This window comes from Scyliorhinus torazame, chromosome 4 (genome assembly GCF_047496885.1).
Source record: "Scyliorhinus torazame isolate Kashiwa2021f chromosome 4, sScyTor2.1, whole genome shotgun sequence".
Lineage (NCBI taxonomy): Eukaryota > Metazoa > Chordata > Chondrichthyes > Carcharhiniformes > Scyliorhinidae > Scyliorhinus > Scyliorhinus torazame.
The window spans coordinates 174,723,000-174,744,424 of record NC_092710.1 but is presented as its reverse complement, the minus strand read 5'-3'; the positions used below and the strand labels follow the sequence as shown (position 1 = coordinate 174,744,424).

Sequence of the window (21,425 nt, the reverse complement as noted above, 5' to 3'; positions counted from 1 at the left end):
TGCATCACACCTGTAAAATGGGCCCTTGTGCTCCCCATAACCAAAATCTATTTAAAGTTGTGGGTCAGGTGAACTCCATGATATACTTTGGTGTTCTCGAAACCCTGGCCCATAATAATACTAAATCTGACAGATATGTATTTGCTATCTACAACTTTCTCAAAGTTTAATGCAGGCTTGTGGAACAGCTTTAGGAAGTTTACAAACCTCTGGTCTGTCTATTCATTTTAAATCTCGGCTCCCATAGTTCCTGAAGCAGTAGGTCCTGTGGTGTGGAATTGTGCGTGTTGGCGTTTCTGAAGGTGGGGTTGTTGGGGATGGAGGGAGGGGAGGGATTGCTGTTTAAGTGGATAGGTCTGAACCCAAAGTGTCAATCCAACTTTGCTCCTCCCAGGATGCTGCTGCCTGCTTTTTGTTAACAAGTCTTTCATACTTTGATTTTTATCTGCCACATTCCCCATCTCCTCAACTATTCAAATTTCTTTGTGTCCCTTTTCAAATGTTGTTCATCTGTAATCATTCAGTTTTAACACAGAGTTTACACCCCAAACAATCATTTTCTTCGTCTCCATTGATGCCTGACCTGATGAATGTTTCCAACATTTTGTTTTTATTTCTTGAAATGCCGTGTTAGTTTTAATTCAGGAAATATACAAATCTCACCTCAGGATCCAAGTTTCTAAAAACATACATTCTCGTCTTCTCCATCATGGCAAACAAATCTGGATTGTCATTTGCCCACTTCATATCCCAGACATCTTTACGCTCAAATTTCAGCTGTTCGCCCAACACTTGCTGCCCTGTACTGTCCGTTATTCTTGTCTCAAGGTCAAAAAAGGTCAGAACACCTGCAATATCAATGATAGCAAGGCGGCTAGACAAATAGAAGAAGTTACATTGTTAGTACTTCCATTCAATATCGTTCAATTTTTCTACATCACCTGTGTAAATATCTTGTGATTCTATTTACAGATATTGAGTGTGCAGAAGCAAATACTGCAAATGGGGTAAATCTAAAATAAAAGCAGACGGTGATGGAAATACTCAGCAGCTTATGCAACATCTATGGAATTAGAAACAGAGGCCGCCAATTTCCAAAAGCTATAATTATCTCAGTGGAGGCTGAGATAAAGGATTAGCTGTCTTTGATGTAGGGTGACAAATAGAAGTTTGTTTTACTTAGATATTGACCCCTTGAGAATTAAATAATTAAATCAACTTTCATGAATGGGAATTATTTTTACAATAGTGAAGGCTTAATCATATTTTTAGAACTTTATTGTATTTCATCTCAACATGACCCTGAAGTCTGCGCAGGGTGGATATCGGGTGAGATGGCACAGAGGGTGTGAGGGCCAAGGGTAGTGGGTGGCCTGTCAAAAGTTGGCATGAGGGCTATAAGTGTCATTGAGTTTGTGGGGGCATGAGTTGGCACTAACTTGATATCAAGCAATAGAGGTGGCATGGGGAGTGGCAAAGGGGTTTGAGGGGTAAGGGCTAATGGGCCAAAATACCTAATCCAACAACTGGGTGAAAGCCTCAGAGAACCGAAGAAGAACCTTTTTACAAGCCAGCCTCGGAACTCTACAGGCCTTGTAGCTGTCTCCAATCGTCTTTCTACCGGAGGTGAGTTTGTTGAGTCAGGAAATCTTCCAGTTTGAGCAACCCACCTCCATAGCAGAAAAAGCCCGGCCCAATGCTTCAGGTCAATAATCTCCCATCAAACTATTAGACATAGTCAACTTGCACCATCATCTTCAGACCTGACAAAAGGGCATCAACCTGAAACGTTAATCCAAAAATAAAAAATTCAGACCTGAATATTTCCAGCATCGTCTATTCTTATTTTAGATTTCCAGCACAGCATTTTGCTTTTGCACCTTTTGTCATTTACTTTTCCTTCCACCCTATCTGACCTTCCATTTTGTTCTTTCCCCTCTCTGTCCTTTTCCTGCCACTGTACTTGTTTAAATGGTCGACCAAAAATGTTTATTCAGTTTCTCTCCCCATATATGCTGCTGGTTGAAGATTACCACCATTATCTGCTCATATAATTATTTTAATTCCAATAATGGCCATAAGCAGTCTCCATTAAAAGCAATGATTATCACTAGGTATTTCTACAGCAAGCATAAGATTGTCATTATATCCAATCAAGTGTGATATTAGGAACCTGGGTGCAGAAATGGGGCCCAAGATGGAACAGGACATTTAGTGGTTAAAAAGACTGCGAGCAGCAGAGTTAGAGGTCTATGCCCACTGCACTGTCCCATTCAGACTTAACCTTGTTAATGGAAAGACAAAGGGGGCGCGATTCTTCACTCCCACGCCGGTTGGGAGAATCGCCTGGGCCGCCAAAATTTCCGGGGGCGCCGGTCCGACACCCTCCCGCAATTCTCCCAAGCGGCGGGAACAGCCCGGTCGCATTTCGCGGGCCGGAGAATTGCCGGAGACACCCAAAATGGCGATTCTCCGGCACCCCCGCTATTCTGAGGCCCGGATGGGCCGAGCAGCCAGGCCAAAACGGCGGGATCCCCCCGGCGCCGTCCACACCTGGTCGCTGCAGTCGTGGGCGGTGCGTGAACGCTGGGGGAGCGGCCTGTGAGGGGGCGAGGGGGGATCCTGCACCGGGCTTCACCTGGAATGTGGGGTGGCCCGCGATCGGTGCCCATCGATCGTCGGGCCGTCCTCTCTGAAAGAGGACCTCCTTCCGTCCGCGGCCCCACAAGATCCGTCCCCCATCTTCTTGCGGGGCGGACTCAGAGAGGGCGGCAACCACGCATGACGTCCGTTATGCGGTGCCGGCCGCGTCATCTATGCAGCGCCGCTTTTACGCGGGCGACAAGGCCTGGCGCGTGTAGATGACGCGGCCCCGATACTGGCCCATTGTCAGGGACAATGAATCGGTCGGGACCGGGGCCGTTCCGCGCCGTCGTGATCCTCGACGGCGTTCACGACGGCGCGGCCACTTCGGCGTGGGAGTGGAGAATCCCACCCAGGATGTCCCGGTTCAGCTAGGATGATCTACTCTCCATTGTCATTTGGGACAACCTTGTTTGACCAGCCACAACCCATCACAGAGCCTGATGACCTATTTGTTTGTCAATGGAAAATTGGGGGGGGGGGGGGCCAGAGCAAGAGAGAGAGAGAGAGCGAGAGAGCGAGAGAGAGAGAGAAAGGTGTTCTAAAGGAACTTGACCTGCAGCAGAGAATTGCTTCGTAAATGCGAGTATCATCTTTGCCTGGCTATATAAGTGGATTGAGAGCTGTACGTTTATTGCACGTGTTATCAAACTGGAACTAACGTGTTAAGGTTAAGAAACTGCATGTAATATTTTAGGGTTAGAACTGAAGAACAAGTTTAAATATTGTTCTCTTTTCTTTTAATAAAGTTTGTTTATAAAATAACCAAGCCCTATTTCATATAGTATCACTCCTGGAATGAATTGATCTTTCTGCACAGTCTTAAAACTTAACAATGTTACACGTCTGGTTCAGGATCATAGCCATTGTTGAGAGCTGACCAGGCGTCTGTAACAAGTTCACTTAAATGAATTAAATACAAAAACGTTTGAAATACTCGGCTGGTCAGTCATTATCTGTAGAGATAAACAGAGTTAACATTTTGAGCTGATGACCTTTCATAAGAACTGAGAAATTATATAAATATGAGAGTAGAAGGGGGGAGGAAGCAGGAAGAAAATAATTAAGCTCTGTGATAAGGTGATAGGCAGGAGAGTAACTAACAAACTTTCTCATGATGCAAAAGCCAAAGAGACCGGTGATAGGTAAAGGCATAAAGAGACAAAGATGAGGCATGTATACAGCAGCCATTTGAATGCAACAAGAAGGGATAAAGAGAGAAACAAGACAGCATAACCATTCATTCCGCAAGGATAACCCCAAGCTTGTGGTCACCTGTCATTTGAATTCTACACCTTGCTCCCACTCTGACCTTTCTCTCCATGGCCGACTACTATGTTCCAATGAAGCTTAGCCCAAGCTCATCTCGGCACTTTCCAGCCTTCTGGATTCAATATTGAGTTCATTCAATTTTAGATCATAACCTCTGCCTCCTACTTGTTCCATGTGGTTTTTCTTAATATCTTTTTTGCAGCTTGTTTCTTTCTTTATCAATTCATGCTGCAATCAGATGGCTGCTGTACAGCCATTCATGCCTCATCTTTGCTTCCTAGGCCTAAACATCTTCAACTGTTTCATCAATGACCTTCCCTAAAACATAAGATAAGAAATGAGGATGTTCACTGACAAATTCAGTGTTCAATTCCATTCACAACTTAGATAATGAGGCAGTCTGTACCTGCATGCAGTAAGACCTGGACAATGTTCAAGCTTGGGCTGATAAATGGAAAGCAACATTCACATCACACAAGGGGCAGCAATGACCATATCCAACACCAGAGAATCCAACCACCTCCTCTTCCTGTTCAATGGCAGTACCATCATTGAATCCCACACAATCAACATTCTGGGGTTGGGGGTAGAATTGTGGCTTTAAGAGTAGGTCAGAGGTTAGGAGTTCTGCAGAGAGTAACTCATCGCCTGACTCCCCAAACCTGACCACTATCTATGAGGCACAAATCAGGAGTGTAATGAAATATTCTTAATTTGCCAAGATGAATCCAGCTCCAACAACAGTCAAGAAGCTCAACAGCATCAAGAACAAATGAGCCCCTTGATAGGCACTCCTTCCATCACCTTAAGCATTTACCTTAAGCTTTTTACACGTGCATAAAAAGCAAGAGGGTAGCCAGGGAGAGGGTAGCCACTGACGGATAGACGAGGGAATCTATGTGTGGAGCCAGAGGAAATGGGCGAGGTACTAAATGAATACTTTGCATCAGTATTCAGCAAAGAGAAGGAATTGGTGGATGTTGAGTCTGGAGAAGGGCGTGTAGACAGCCTGGGTCACATTGAGATCCAAAAAGACGAGGTGTTAGGCTCTTGGAAAATATTAAGGTAGATAAGTCCCCAGGGCCTAATGGGATCTACCCCAGAATACTGAAGGAGGCGAGAGAGGACATTGCTGAGGCCTTGACAGAACTTTTTGGATCCTCACTGTCTTCAGGTGATGTCCCTGAGGACTAGAGAATAGCCAATGTTGTTCCTTTGTTTCAGAAGGGTAGCAAGGATAATCCAGGGAACTACAGGCCGGTGAGCCTTACGTCAGTGGTAGGGAAATTACCGGAGAGAATTCTTCGAGACAGGATTTACTCCCATTTGGAAGCAAATGGACATATTAACGATAGGCAGCACGGTTTTGTGAAGGGGAGGTCATGTCTCACTAACTTGATAGAGTTTTTCGAGGAGGTCACAAAGATGATTGATGCAGGTAGGGCAGTGGATGTTGTCTATATGGACTTCAGTCAGGCCTTTGACAAGGTACCTCATGGCAAACTGGTACAAAAGGTGAAGTCACACAGGATCATGGGTGAGCTGGCAAGATGGATACAGAACTGGCTAGGATGGAAGGGTGCTTTTCTGATTGGAGGGCTGTGACTAGTGGTGTTCCGCAGGGATCAGTGCTGGGACCTTTGCTGTTCGTAGTATATATAAATGATTTGGAGGAAAATATAACTGGTCTGATTAGTAAGTTTGCAGACGACACAAATGTTGGTGGAATTGCGGATAGCGATGAATACTGTCAGAGGATACAGCAGGATTTAGATTGTCTGGAAACTTGGGCGGAGAGATGGCAGATGGAGTTTAATCCGGACAAATGTGAGGTAATGCATTTTGGAAGGGCTAATGCAGGTAGGGAATGTACAGTGAATGGTAGAACCCTCAAGAGTATTGACAGTCAGAGAGATCTAGGTGTACAGGTCCACAGGTCACTGAAAGGGGCAACACGGGTGGAGAAGGAAGTCAAGAAGGCATACGGCATGCTTGCCTTCATTGGCCGGGGCATTGAGTATAAAAATTGGCAAGTCTTGTTGCAGCTGTATAGAACCTTAGTTAGGCCACACTTGGAGTATAGTGTTCAATTCTGGTTGCCACACTACCAGATGGATGGGGAGGCTTCAGAGAGGGTGCAGAAGAGATTTACCAGGATGTATTCTGGTATGGAGGGCGTTAGCTATGAGGAGAGGTTGAATAAACTCGGTTTGTTCTCACTGGAACGACGGAGGTTGAGGGGCGACCTGATAGAGGTCTACACAATTATGAGGTGCATAGACAGAGTGGATAGTCAGAGGCTTTTTCCCAGGGTAGAGGGGTCAATTACTAGGGGCATAGGTTTAAGGTGCGAGAGGCAAGGTTTAGAGGAGATGTACGAGGCAAGTTTTTTTACACAGACGGTAGTGGGTGCCTGGAACTCGCTGCCGGAGGAGGTGGTTGAAGCAGGGACGATAGTGACGTTTAAGGGGCATTTTGACAAATACATGAATAGGATGGGAATAGAGGGATATGGACCCCGGAAGTGCAGAAGATTTTAGTTTAGACGGGCAGCATGGTCGTACAGGCTTGGGAGGCCGAAGGGCCTGTTCCGGTGCTGTACTTTTTCTTGTTCTTTGTCCTTTGTTCACTCCCTTACACCAGCAGTGTGTGCCATTTACAAAGATACACTGCAACAACTTGCCAAAGTTCCTTCAGTAGCACATTTCAAATGCACAACTTCTACAACCTAGAACAAGGGCAGTTGGCACATATCACCACCACCACTGCAAGTCCCCCTCCAAGTTCCAATCATTACTGTTCCTTCACTGTCACAGACTCACAATGTTGCAACTCTTCCCTAATAACACTGTGGGTGTACATACACCACGTGGACTGCAATGGTTCAAGAAGGTGGCCCGCCATCGGTTTCTCAAGGGCAATTAGAGATGTGAATTAGCTGTTGTCCTTGTCAGCAATGCCGACAACCATAGATGAATAAAAAAAAGAGAAAAGAGACCGAGCCTATTTACCCTTTCTGTCATTTGGGATAAAATTGGTTGCACTATTCGCTGTGGCAGCCTTACATACAGTAATGTACAACTAATTTGGAAATGATGAGTGTCTAGTTACAGAAAAGGATATTAAAAAAACAGAATTTTATGTTTTGTTACTTTACGAAAATAACTCACCTGGAATTACAGTTCAGTGATAGCTGATAACTTCTGTAATTGAATAGATACTTCTGCATTAGACTAACATTTGGTAAACTATATTTCTGAATTTTCCCTGATTCACGTCCCTGGAAAATACAAGTTAAATAACTAATTTTTCACACAATTGATCAAAAATGTTTCAAAACCTTTTACTTTTCAATGTTCTTATTTACGAACAGCTTTGGCATTATTAATTCAGTCATAAACAAACCCTTGCACCAGCCATTCCCCACCTTAACTAGAAAAGCTGGAGAACTGAAGGTTGCTGACTTATTTCTACAATTTAAAATAATGGAGTCAGAGATTCCTGACTTGTGGTGGATCTACATTGGTCTTCATACATGAAGCATCCTTCACACATTGCTGGAGTTGGACTAAGCTGCACTGTGTTCAACTTACTACAACGTATATTCATATATAGTGCCTTTAACGAAACGTAATGCCCCAAGGTACTTCACAGCAGCATTATAAAGCAAGGTATGACACTGAACCACATAAGGAATCAGTTCAGAAGACCAAAACATTGGCCAAAGAGGTGAGTTTTCTGAAGTGTCTTAAAGGAGGAGAGGGAGATAGAGTTAGAGAGCTGTGAGAGGGAATTACAGTTTGAGGCCTAGATAAATGAAAGCATTGTGGAGCAATTATAATCAGCTGGAGGCTAGAATTAGAGGAATGTGAGGATGGAGAATTTACACAGTTGGGAGGAGTAAGGCAATGAGGGGATATGAAAACGAGGACGAGCATTTTAATGCAAGACATTGCTGACCAGAGGGCAGTAGAGCGGAGATGCTGATTGGTTGTTGCGGGGACAATTTACATCAGTGCATTGCGGTCACCGTATCTTGAAGGTGGTTTGTGGAGGAGCTGTTGTCAAGTGACGTTTAAACCCGAAACACTTCTTCAGTGTTTCCCGCCCTACCTCCTCCTTTAACCAAAAAAATAGACAATCACTGTAAGGATCCCAGCCGAGTAAAGATCAAGAGGGAGACTCGAGGGCAGGTAGAAGTAGAAAGAAGTTGAACCGTGACGTCACAGCCTGCAGGTAAATGATTGGCTGGTGACTGGTAAGTAGTTTTTCTTTTCCCTGAGGCGTTATCGTGCGGGGCGCAGTGGTTGCTGAGTGAGTGCTTGCTGAGAGGGGGAGTAAATCTTTTTAAAAACTTACTGTTGGGAGTTTCCAGCTGAATCCGGTCGGAGTGAGGACAGAGTGACTGCTGGGTAAGTAGTAAAGATTTAAATTGTTTGCGCAGGTCCATAGCAGCTGATTACTGTTCTCGTGTGGGGCGCAGTGGTTGCTGGTTAAGTGTTTTATTTTTACCTGTATTGAAGTTGGGCAGTTTCTAAACCCTAGACACTACACTTGTAGTGTCCCCCACCCTTCCACCTCCTTTAACCTAAGGGGTAGAGTGAATTACAGCTTTCTTTCTTTCTTTTTCTTTTTTTAATCTAGAGGGGATGGCAGGGAAGGCAGTGCAATGTTCCTCCTGCAGAATGTTTGAGGTGAGGTACGCAGTCAGTGTCGCTGCTGATTTCACCTGTGGGAAGTGCACTCATCTCCAGCTCCTGAGAAACCGTGTTAGGGAACTGGAGCTGGATGAACTTTAGATCATTCGGGAGGCAGAGGTGGTCATAGATAGTTGCTTCAGGGATGTAGTTACTCCAAAGAATCAAGATAGATGGGTGACGGTGAGAGGGGCTGGGAGGAAGCAGTCAGTGCAGGGATCCTCTGTGGTTGTTCCCCTCAGTAACAAGTATACCGTTTTGGATACTGTTGAGGGGGACGGCCTACCAGGGGTAAGCCACGGTGAATGGATCTCCAGCACTGAGTCCGTCCCTGTGGCTCAGAAGGGAAGGAGGGAGAGCAGGAGAGCAATAGTTATTGGGGACTCGATAGAGGGACAGATAGACGGTTCTGTGGCAGCGAAAGAGACTCACGGATGGTATGTTGCCTCCCAGGTGCCAGGGTCCGTGACGTCTCGGACCGTGTTTTCAGAATCCTTAAAGGGGAGGAGGAGCAGTCACAAGTCGTGGTACACATCGGTACCAATGACATAGGTAAGAGAAGGGACAGGGATTTAAAACAGGAATTTAGGGAGCTAGGGTGGAAGCTGAGAGCCAGAACAAACCATGTTGTCATCTCTGGTTTGTTGCCGGTGCCACGTGCTAGTGAGGTGAGGAACAGGGAGAGAGTGCAGATAAACACGTGGCTGCAGGGATGGTGTAGGAGGGAGGGTTTCAGGTACATAGATAATTGGAGCACATTCTGGGGAACGTGGGACCTGCACAGACAGGATGGTTTGCACCTGAACCAGAGGGGCACCAATATCCTGGGAGGGAAATTTGCTACAGCTCTTCGGGGGGGTTTAAACTAATTGGTCAGGGGGCTGGGAAATTGAGCTGTAGTCCAGAAGCCAGTGTCGAGAGTAGTGAGGTACTGAGGAGGGTATCAAGGTCGCAGGTGTGTACCGGCAGACAGAAAGGTGGGTTGAAGTGTGTCTATTCAATGCAAGGAGCATCCGGAATAAGGTAGGTGAACTTGGAGCATGGATTGGTACTTGGGACTACGATCTTGTGGCCATTACGGAGGCAAGGGTTGTCTGGAGGTCTCCGCCACCAGAGAGTTGGCGGGGGCGGGAATCGCGCCGCGCCGGGCCCACCCCCGCCGATTCTCCGGCCCACGATGGGCCGTAGTCCCGGTTGCTGGAATGCCTGTCCCGCCAGCGTGGATTAAACCACCTTTTGAACGGCGGGACAAGGCGGTGCAGGCAGGCTCCGGGGTCCTGGGGGGGTGCGCGGGGCGATCGAGCCCGGGGGGTGCCCCCACGGTGGCCTGGCCCGCGATCGAGGCCCACCGATCCGTGGGCGGGCCTGTGCCGTGGGGGCACTCTTTTTCTTCCGCCTTCGCCATGGTCTTCACTATGGCAGAGGCGGAAGAGACCCCCTCCCCTGCGCATGTGCGGAGATTACGTCAGCAGCCGCTGACACTCCCGCGCATGCGTCGCCCGGCGAAGACCTTTCGGCCCCGGCTGGCGTGGCGCCAAAGGCCTTTCCCGCCAGCCGGCGGAGAGCAAACCACTCCAGCGCGGGCCTCGCCCCTCAAGGTGAGGGCTTGGCCCCTAAAGGTGCGGAGACTTCCTTTAGGTTCCCGCCACTCCATTACACCGGAACCCCCCGCCCCGCCGGATAGGGGAGAATCCCACCCATGGTTAGAACAGGGACAGGAATGGTTGTTGAAAGTTCCGGGGTATAGATGTTTCAGTAAGAGTAGGGAAGTTTCAGTAAGTGTAGGGAAGGTGGTAAAAGAGGTGGAGGAGTAGCATTGTTAATCAAGGATAGTTTAACGGCTGCAGAAAGGCAGTTTGAAGGGGATCTGCCTACTGAGGTAATATGGGCCGAAGTTATAAATAGGAAAGGAGCGGTCACATTGTTAGGAGTTTTCTATAGGCCCCCAAATAGTAATAGAGATGTGGAGGAAGAAATTGCAAAATAGATTATGGATAGGTGTGGAGGTCTCAGGGTAGTTGTCATGGGTGACTTCAACTTTCCAAATATTGATTGGAACCTCTATAGGTCGAACAGTTCGGATGGGCAGTTTCTGTACAGTGTGTGTAGGAGGGTTTCCTGATACAATATGTGGATAGGCCGACAAGAGGGGGGCCACATTGGATTTGGTACTGGGTAATGAACCGGGCCAAGTGTTAGATTTGTTTGTGGGAGAGCACTTTGGAGATGGTGACCACAATTCGGTGTCTTTCACTATTGCAATGGAGAGGGATAGGGCCATACGGCAGGGCAAGGTTTATAATTGGGGAAGAGGTAATTATGATGCGATTAGGCAAGAATTCTTTGGGAGGCAAGGGATGAGATTGCAGAGCCTTTGGCTTTGATCTTTGGGTCCTCGCTGTCCACGGGAATAGTGCCAGAGGACTCGAGAGTGGCGAATGTTGTTCCTCTGTTCAAGAAAGGGAATAGGAATGATCCTGGTAAGTATAGGCCAGTTAGTCTTACTTCAGTGGTCGGGAAGATAATGGAAAAGGTCCTGAAGGACAGGATTTATGACCATTTGGAAAGATGCAGCTTAATCCGGGATAGTCAACACGGATTCGTGAAGGGTAGGTCTTGCCTCACAAATTGATTGAATTCTTTGAGGAGATAACTAAGTGTGTTGATGAAGGTAGAGCAATTGATGTCATATACATGGATTTTAGTAAGGCGTTTGATAAGGTTCCCCATGGTCGACTCATGAAGAAAGTAAGGAGGTGTGGGATAGAGGGAAATTTGGCCAATTGGATAAGTAACTGGCTATCACATAGAAGACAGAGGGTGGTGGTGGATGGAAAATTTTCAGACTGGAGACCAGTTACCAGCGGTGTACCACAGGGATCAGTGCTGGGTCCTCTGCTATTTGCGATTTTTACCAATGACTTGGAGGAGGGGGCTGAAGGGTGGGTCAGTAAATTTGCTGATGACGCCAAGAATGGTGGAGTAGTGGATGAGGTGGAGGGCTGTTGTAGGCTGCAAAGAGGCATTGATAGGATGCAGAGCAGGGCCGAAAAATGGCAGATGGAGTTTAACTCTGATAATTGCGAGGTGATTCATTTTGATAGAAAAAATTTGAATGCGGATTACAGGGTCAACGGCAGGGTTCTGAGGAATGTGGAGGAACAGAGAGATCTTGGGGTTCATGTCCACAGATCTCTGAAGGTTGCCACTCAAGTGGATAGAGCCGTGAAGAAGGCTTATAGTGTGTTAGCGTTTATTAACAGGGGGCTTGAGTTTAAGAGCCGCGGGGTTATGCTGCAACTATATATGACCCTGGTGAGACCACATTTGGAGTATTGTGTGCAGTTCTGGTCACCTCATTATAGGAAGGATGTGGAAGCATTGGAAAGGGTGCAAAGGAGATTTACCAGGATGCTGCCTGGTTTGCAGGATAGGTCTTATGAGGAAAGGTTGAGGGAGCTAGGGCTTTTCTCTTTGGAGCGGAGGAAGATGAGAGGCGACTTAATAGAGGTTTATAAGATAATGAGGGGGATAGATAGAGTGGATGTTCAGAGACTATTTCCTCGGGTGGATGTAGCTGTTACAAGGGGGCATAACTATAAGATTTAGGGTGGGAAATATAGGAGGGATGTCCGAGGTAGGTTCTTTACTCAGAGAGTGGTTAGGGTGTGGAATGGACTGCCTGCTGTGATAGTGGAGTCGGACACTTTAGGAACTTTCAAGCGGTTATTGGATAGGCACATGGAGCACACCAGAATGACAGGGAGTTGAGATAGCTTGATCTTGGTTTCGGACAATGCTCGGCACAACATCGAGGGCCGAAGGGGCCAGTTCTGTGCTGTACTGTTCTATGTTCTATGTCCAGGTGCCAATGTAGGTCAGCGAGCACAGGTGTGATAAGGAAACAGGGTTTGCAGTGAGTTAAGACAGATACAGCTGAATTTTGGATGGTTACAAGTTTACAGAGCTCAGAATGTGGGAGGCCAGCCAGGAGTATGTCAGAATAGTTGAGGGTCAAGGTAACAAAGGCATGATTGATGGTTTCAGCAGCTGATGAGCTAAGACAGTGGAAAAATCGGATCCATGTTTTGGGGATGGAAATGGGCAAAAGCCACATGGAAATTACCATGTCATTGCTTTTTGATTTTTTGATGTATTTTTGATAGAACAACCAACCAGTGTTAGCGGATAATTTCAGGACCTTGTCTGATATTGTTCAGGGGATTATCTTACATATTCTCTTGGGTACAGCACAAGTAGTCACTCCAATAAGCAGTCCAAGCATCTCATGCTTAGGCCTGTACTTGTACTGCCTGATATCCAGCTATAATATAGCATAAATCAGGTATGTAACAAAAATATTCCCCAATGATCTTAACTGGATATTTTTGCTTTTGCACATGCCTTTCTTCCATCTTTTTAAAAGCAGACTGATAAAACACTTAAGATAAAACCTCATATGAATCATTAAAATGTTATTCCATTGCAAGTGGCAGCACTTTCACTTAAGAGTCAGATGTTGCACCCCAGTCTAGGTCTAGAGCATAAACATGTAGGTTAGCACTCAGTAGCCGTCACCTTTCCTATATTACAACAGTAACAACGCTTCAAAAGTACTTAACTGTTGTAAAGCACTTTGGGATATCTGGTGGTCATGAAAGGGGCTGCAAAATGCAAGTCTTTCTTTTTTGAACATACAGGACACTGGTCTTGTTATGCTTTACTGAATTCAATCAATACAATTTGCTTTCACAATGAGCAAGCTTCAGTTCCCCACATCAACAGCTTATCTTGCTTAATTTCACTGCCTGGAGGTATCACTGCCTCTTATTAATCTTCTCCTATTCGCAGCCAAAAAGGTACCAGGCAGTTCTGAACACAGTGGGGTTGAGGCGTTTATTATTACCAAGTCAGGCTGATAAGTTGTTTCTTCATTGAGTTAAACTTAAGCCATAACATTTTATTTAGTCACCTAGTTTCTTGCTACTCTTTATAAAAATAACTTGTGCACATGCACTAGGCAATTTCTGTGGAAGAATTGTAAAAGATCCAAAAACATGACAATGACCTCAACTCACACTAGAATTCCTCCCCCAGAATGCAATAAGCAGAATAAAATTCTGTGAATGATGTGTAAGGTCTGAAGGGTGGTTTTCTGAAGGTTGCTTCATTTTCAATGAATGAAGACAAGCCTAACGGGCAATTTAGCATGGCCAATGCACCTAACCTGCACATCTTTAGACTGTGGTAGGAAACTGGAGCACCCAGAGGAAACCCACACAGACACGGAGAGAAAATGCAAACTCAACACAAGACAGTCACCCAAGGCTGGAATTGAACCCAGGTCTCTGGCGTTGTGAGGTAGCAGTGCTAACCATTGTGCCACCCCAAATCAGGCACCAATTTGAAAAAAATCCCATGGAACACCATCAAAACGGAGTCAGAACAACTGCAAGCTGCCAGAGTGCTGGTGAAAGACTGTTAAATCTAACAAAGTAGCACCAGTAGAACATGCTGAGTTACTATTCAAGTAAGCCTCCTGCCGGTTAGCACCACATTGTGCTGTGTGACCTCAGCAGGTGGCAATTTAAGCGCTGGGGTAATCCAAAATCTGTAATGGGTCATTTAAAAAGTGCAGGACCCTAATTTACTTGACTTATTCTTCACTCTTAATATTGCCAGTATGTGTTCCTGTTGCCAGCTTTCCCTTTTGCTGGGCTGCATAACGTGAGCCAGAAATGTGTGTGCTTCCTACCTATCATATTGGGAGCTTCAGTAGGTTGGTTAGCTCCTGAAAAACAGGAATCAGCCATCTGAATGTAAAGGCATCATCTAGTGTGATGAAGTTAGTCCATACTGAAATCCATGCAACTATATGAATAAACCTTTCAAAGTAAAATATTAATTTAAACCATCTTATATTAATCAGTACTTCTAAGTTAAATTAATAAATAGATTTACCACAATCAATATTTTATCAGATGCAGTGATGCAGCAGATCGCATCCTTTGTTGTCTAAAGGAAGAAAAACATGATTGAAAAATGAAATGTGAACTTCATCTAGCCCCATTCAAAATTAAATAATGCATTAAGTTCAACTCTGTACAATCAATTTCATGTCTCAAATCGCACACTACATTTTATAAAGAATGACCTGTGTAAATCACCAAATCAGTCAATTTACAGAATACTTGCGTAACCTAATCATTGGTTAAGTGTCTCATTGTATCAATGTACTGTTCTCAGGGGCTGGTTTAGCTCAGTGGGCTAGACAGCTGGTTTGTGATGCAGAACAAGGCCAGCAACGCGGGTTCAATTCCCATACCAGCTGAGAATTCTGAATTCTCCCTCTGTGTACCCAGACAGGTGCCGGAATGTGGCAACGAGGGACTTTTCACTGTAACTTCATTGCCTACTTGCGACAATAAGTAAATAAGTAAGCCTACTTGTGACAATAAAAAGATTCTTATTATTATTAATCTGTAATATTCACTGAAGAAAATAATTCTTATAAAGGCCTATAAAATAATGAGGCGCATAGATCAGGGAGATCGTCAAAATCTTTTCCCAAAAATTAGAGGAGTGTAAAACTAGAGGGCATAGGTTTAAGGTGAGGAGGGAGAGATACAAAAGGGTCTAGAGGGGCAATATTTTCACACAAGAGGGTGGTGAGTATCTGGAATGAGCTGCTAGAGGCAGTAGTAGAGGCGGGTACAATTTTGTCTTTTAAAAAGCATTTAGATAGTTATGTGTATGGAGGGATATGGGCCAAATGCAGGCAACTGGGACTAGCTTGGTGGTTAAAAACTGGGCGGCATGGACAAGTTGGGCTGAAGGGCCTGTTTTCATGCTGTAAACCTCCATGACTCCTCTATGAACCCCAAAATACAAAATGATCTCAGATTTAGATGGCTTCTAATAAAGGGTTAAAAGCTTCAAAATAAATCCAAGTATTAGAACGGAATTAACAACAGTAAAATAACATTTTAAGTCACTATAAAACCTAAAGCTATATTAATAACAAGCTATAGTCTAACTATGCCCAACAATACCACAAAGTGAGCACCATAAACACAGAAATTAATAAAACTTTACAGGGACAAATTTAACAGAGGAGGATGTGGTGGAAAGAGCAAACAATGAAAGAAGCAAATGAAAAATAAGTCTTCTGTGAAGAAAGTCCATTAAGGCTATACTCAAGTCAAGAGCAGTGTCAGAGCAGCCCTATAGAGGTGGTTGAAGGACTGCGTACAGTCTCACCTGTGCTGAACACAGAAATTGCAAGAAATAAATCTGCAGATCTAAGGGAAGTTGCCAAAATAACTACACTTACATGTTGCTTGATTGTACAATGCTTCTTTACAACGCACCTTAACAGCACTCTACAGCTAGCCTGGTGGATCATTACAATGGATGATGCATGACATTGCAATACCTGTTAAATGATTCCCCTAACACACAGGATGTCTTTATTTTACAAGCGTACTCTGTATTCATCCCATGCCAATGTGTTAATCCCACCACCCATTAAAAATGGCACAAAACAATCACTAAGGAAACAAAACACATGCTACCTGATAAGTTCCAGCATGCGAGATACCACTGCCTCTTCCTGCCCAGCCACAAGGCATAACTCAGCTAAAGTAACACAGGCAGGGGTGCAACCTGAGTTTATCAGAAATTGCTGAATGTAGGTGATTATGATGGTATTGATATTAACAAGCTTGGATATCAAAATTGGTCAGTGAAAGTGCAAATCTTGCTTATTTACTCTCAAAGTAACAAGTATTAGTCACAAGATGGGCCCTGCTGTGGCACTATTTAAAGGGCCACTCAACAAGTTGTAGTGGAGGTGCTTTTGGCTTACTTGTGCGCCTGCAAAATTGGTGGAAACATCATGTTGAGTGCCAGGGTAATTTGGAGGCTTTTATTTACCAAAGAAAGGCAGAAAATAACATTTCCTTTCATAAGTATGGATGGAGGCTGTATTTGCTATGCCAATTGAGCAGGAGAGGTGGAATCAGAAATCTCTGAGGAGGAAGGAGGGCTTTCGTTAAGAAGCCAAAAGGGTCTTTCGGGAGCACCACTTCTACACTGCAGTGAGCCAGGAGTAGTGCCCCACGAGAGACTATGCTACTTAAAAAAGCTCTACCTCCTTCACAGTAACCTGGAGTCTCAAACGGGACAAGGCCCTCCCAGTGACTGTGATGGTCACCAGCGCCTGTTTCTTCTACACATCCTTACAGGCAGCAGCAACCGACACCACAATGTGACTTGGTTATTAAGGCCCAGCCGCTACCAATAGGGATCTGAAGGCCACCATGGAAGGATAAATGGAAATCGGAGGAGGAAGAGATGACATTCACATGTAACTGGATAGAGCAAAAGGGACCACATTGTGACAGTTTTCTTCAGTTAGAGGGAACTTCCCAAAGCCCACCACTTCCTAATGATACAGTAATTTCAAGTACCCCATGGCAAGTCCTCTTGGTCAACATCGCTCAACGGTCAACAGCAAAAATCTCCACTCAATAACTTTATCTAACAATACAAAACAAAAAAAAACACTCTTGTGAATCCTCCTTACTACCTGTTTTAGAAATACTATTAATCCATGTGAACTAGACAGAAGGTTGGGAAAATGTTGAACAAAATGCAAGGTTTTCCAATAAATGTGCCAGATTCAGCTGATGTGTTTTACATTGATAGTTCAATAAACAGCCCAGAGAAAAATTAACAAAGTCAGCCCAGAGAAAAGTTAAGCCACCACCTAGCCTGGGTGTCCTGCATAGTACTATCCCAATAGCTGTAGCATGACTGACAAAAGACTCTTGACTTTCACTGGGAGAGGGTGCAGATGGCTTTACAGGATGCCGTCAAGCAGCCAGTACCTTCAGGCTATTTGGTTGGCCTGTCAAACAGCAGTATGCTGTTAGGCGAATTGGACAGTCTGAATTCTCCCTCAGTGTACCTGTACAGACTCCATAGTGTGGCAACTGGGGGATTTTCACACTAACTTCACTGCAGTGTTAATGTAAGCCTACAAGTGACAATAATAAAGGTTATTATCTTGGCGGACATTGTCATCAGCACTTTTTTTCCAGTCCTCATCCGAATCCCCTGCAGAAAAGCTCATCTTTTACCTTACCTTCTCATGGATTTGAACACAAGCTGAGCAATTCCCTGTCTTGGCTACAGCTAACTTATGCCCAATGACTCACAATGTGAGAATCCCGACCCGAAACTAGCCTCTAATGTTCACACAGTACCAGTATCTGGATTAGTGTCTGAGTGTTAGTTCAAATGAGAATGCTTCTTCCTCAGTTGTGCTCTCTCCCTCACCTTTTTATCTGAAGATGGATTCATGATTCACAGCCCCACGCCCAAAAATTGAAGTAAATTGATTTCACACCCTAAATATTCTTCCAACACAAAATACTGAAGGCTGCATGCTTACAAAAGTGGCTGCTGGGGCACTTTGAAAATATAAATCCCCTACTGTAACATGTATAAATTGTTCTATGTCCTTGTAGAAGAAGGCTGACATAACAATCATTTGAACCAGAGGGAATCACCTAATTTAATTCCTTATGAATTCCTGAGATTCTGGATCTTGAAGCATAGATAGAATTGAAAGAAAAGGGATAGGTCAAAGGCTTTATCCAAACTCCAGAGGGATTTCTGCAGCACAAACCACCTTGCTCGATGCCCTAGCTCATGAATATCTTTCACAATAAATGTTCTGAATTAGCATTTATAATGCTGTGCCAATGGCCATAGATCAACTACAGAATGGAGGGGAAGCGAAAAATCACTGAATGTGATGGTGAGGACAGATCACAATGATTGAAGGGAGGTCAAATGTTTCCTTGAGTAGCTAGGGTAAGAACTCCTAGTTCCCCCAACTCACTAGGAGTGCCATAAAAAGTAATGACTTACTACATCTGGCATCTCTCATTTCAAATTTACAGTCAGGTCTTCCAGCACTAAATTTAAATCAGGTTTCCAATTGTATTGCAGGAGTCTGATTTAAATATGATAATGAAGTCCCCCTTCAAAGACAGGCAAAATATTAGAAAATAAAAATGGCAGCGGTCACATAAGCAGCAGGTTAGTAAAGAGTTTTGCAGGATTTATCCATCTCCCCAAAAAATCAGCAGTACAAACGTACATAATTGTTTTATCAAAAACAAAAGAAACACTTACCGAAAAGGCTTTGCTGAAATCTAGTGTCCCGTCTCCTCCAACAGATGATTCATCATCAACGTGATAAATTCTGCTAGTAGGAAAGAGAAAAATCAAATTTCTTTGTTAGAAGGCAATTTTGTCTGATAAATTAAAAACCCACACATTAAAATATTTTCACCCACATTTGGCAAAATATTAGATTAAAGAATACCAAAGTATGCAGGGTGCAAATACTAAAATATACTTCTCCATTAATCAATCATTACATTACAATTAAATTCAAATGGGATTAGGCAGCACGGTGGCGCAGTAGTTAGCACTGCTGCCTCACGGCGCTGAAGACCCAGGTTCGATTCTAGCCCTGGGTCACTGTCCGTGTGGAGTTTGTACATTCTCCCCGTGTCTGCGTTGGTTTCACCCCCCCACCACCCGAAGATGTGGGGGTAGGTGGATTACCCATGCTAAATTGTCCCATAATTGGGAAAAAAAGAATTGGGTACTCTAAATTTTTTTTAAATTTAAATGGAATTAATGGATGAATGTTTCCGTCACATCCAATTATTGCTATAAAGTCTCCATTGAGCTACTAAAATAAGATATCAACCTAAATGCATTTATCAAATTTAATTTTACAAGAGGGCAGCACGGTAGCACAAGGGCAGCACAAGTGGCTAGCACTGTGGCTTCACAGCTCCAGAGTACCAAGTTCGATTCCCCACTGGGTCACTGTCTGTGCGGAGTCTGCACGTTCTCCCCACGTCTGCGTGGGTTTCCTCCGGGTGCTCCGGTTTCCTCCCACAGTCCAAAGATGTGCAGGTTAGGTGGATTGGCCATGATAAATTGCCCTTATTGGCCAAAAAGGTTAGGAGGGGTTATTGGGTTATGGGGTAGGGTGGAAGTGAGGGCTTAAGTGGGTCGGTGCAGACTCGATGGGCCGAATGGCCTCCTTCTGCACTGTACGTTCTATGTTCTAAGAGACCAAGAAATGTATTATTTAACTGAAATTTAACATCCAAAAATAGAATTCAATTCTCTGCGTCTCATGGCTGAGGGAGGAGTAAAGGTGTGATGGGTATCACACTGTTGGCAGAATTCGAATTAGAATAAAGACACTTATAAGAAGCAGAAATTAATACACCAAGTGAAGAAATGGAAAACACACTGAAAAGTTGCCAAGAGAAATATCCATCTTGCATCAAGTAATCTTACACATCTCTGCCAAGATAAGTGGCTTTGAAAGCTCACTTTGAAGACAACTACATTGCTCTATCCAAAGGAGACAACAATCATTATAGGCAATCTGCTTAGGATCATAATTTGCTGACCCGAAAGCATTTTGCACTCACCATTAAAGTGAATTTAACCATAAGATCAGAGCTGGTTCTCAATTTCATTTTAAAAGCAGAAATGCTCCTCTGCTAATCTAGGTAGGAATGTGAAAATGAGGAGGATGCAAAGAGACTTCAAAGGGACTTAGACAGTGAGTAGGTAAGAACATGGCAGGCAGAATACAATGTGGAAAAATATGACGTAATCCACATTGGTTGGAAAAACAGAACTGCAGGGTATTTTTTAAGTGGTGAGAGATTGGAAAGTGTTGGGTGTCCAAGGGCGACCCATATGTCCTTGTTCATGAGTTACTGAAAGTTAACATGTAGGTTCAGCAAGGCAAATGTTACGTTGGCCTTTATTTCAAGAAGATTTGAGTAGAGAAATAAAGATGTTTTTTTGCAATTGTAGATCGCACCTGGAAGTATTGTATACAGTTTGGTCCCCTTACCTACTGAAGGATAGCCTTGTCTTGGGAGTGCAATAAAGATTCACCAGACTGATTCCTGGGACAACAGAATTGTCCTATGTGGAAATATGGCCTGTACTCTCTAGAGTTTAGAGAACGAGGCAATCTCATTGAAACATACAAAACTCCTACAGCGCTTGAAAAAGTAGATGGATGAAGCAGGCATCCCCTGGTTAGGGGGTCTAGAACCAGGAGACATGGGGCGAAATTCTCCCCCAACGGCGCGATGTCCGCCGACTGGCGCCAAACACGGCGCCAATCAGACGGACATCGCGCCGGCCCAAAGGTGCGGAATGCTCCGCATCTTTGGCGGCCTAGCCCCAACATTGAGGGGCTAGGCCGATGCCGGAGGGATTTCCGCCCCGCCAGCTGGCGGAAATGGCATTTGTTGCCCCGCCAGCTGGCGCGGAAATGCGGCGCATGCGCGGGAGCGTCAGCGGCCGCTGTCAGTTTCCCGCGCATGCGCAGTGGGGAGAGTCTCTTCCGCCTCCGCCATGGTGGAGGCCGTAGCGGAGGCGGAAGGGAAAGAGTGCCCCCACGGCACAGGCCCGCCCGCGGATCAGTGGGCCCCGATCGCGGGCCAGGCCACCGTGAGGGCACCCCCCGGGGTCAGATCGCCCCGCGCCGCCCCCAGGACCCCAGAGCCCACCCACGCCGCCTGGTCCCGCCGGTAAATACCTACTTTAATTTACGCCGGCGGGACAGGCAATTTCTGTGCGGGACTTCGGTCCATCCGGGCCGGAGAATCCAGCGGGGGGTCCCGCCAGCCGGCGCGGCCCGATTCCCGCCCAATCTCCGGTACCGGAGACTTCGGCGGGGGCGGGATT

The 21,425-nt window shown here is 45.1% G+C and overlaps 1 protein-coding gene across 9 annotated transcripts in view; it reads right to left on the bottom strand.

Moving 5' to 3' along the window:
* Nucleotides 1-21,425, bottom strand: part of wdr35 (WD repeat domain 35) — a 162,675-nt gene that overhangs the window by 72,591 nt on the left and 68,659 nt on the right. For 4 of the 9 annotated variants that reach the window (XM_072498897.1, XM_072498899.1, XM_072498901.1 and 1 more), the window contains 4 exons: nt 18,819-18,888; nt 14,574-14,627; nt 7,086-7,195; nt 664-874 (listed from right to left, as the gene is read on the bottom strand). In XM_072498897.1, the coding sequence (XP_072354998.1) occupies nt 664-874; nt 7,086-7,195; nt 14,574-14,627; nt 18,819-18,888 (445 nt within the window). Of the gene's footprint in view, nt 1-663; nt 875-7,085; nt 7,196-14,573; nt 14,628-18,818; nt 18,892-21,425 lie in introns of all 9 variants that reach the window. The other 5 variants (XM_072498896.1, XM_072498898.1, XM_072498900.1 and 2 more) reach the window with 3 other exon arrangements.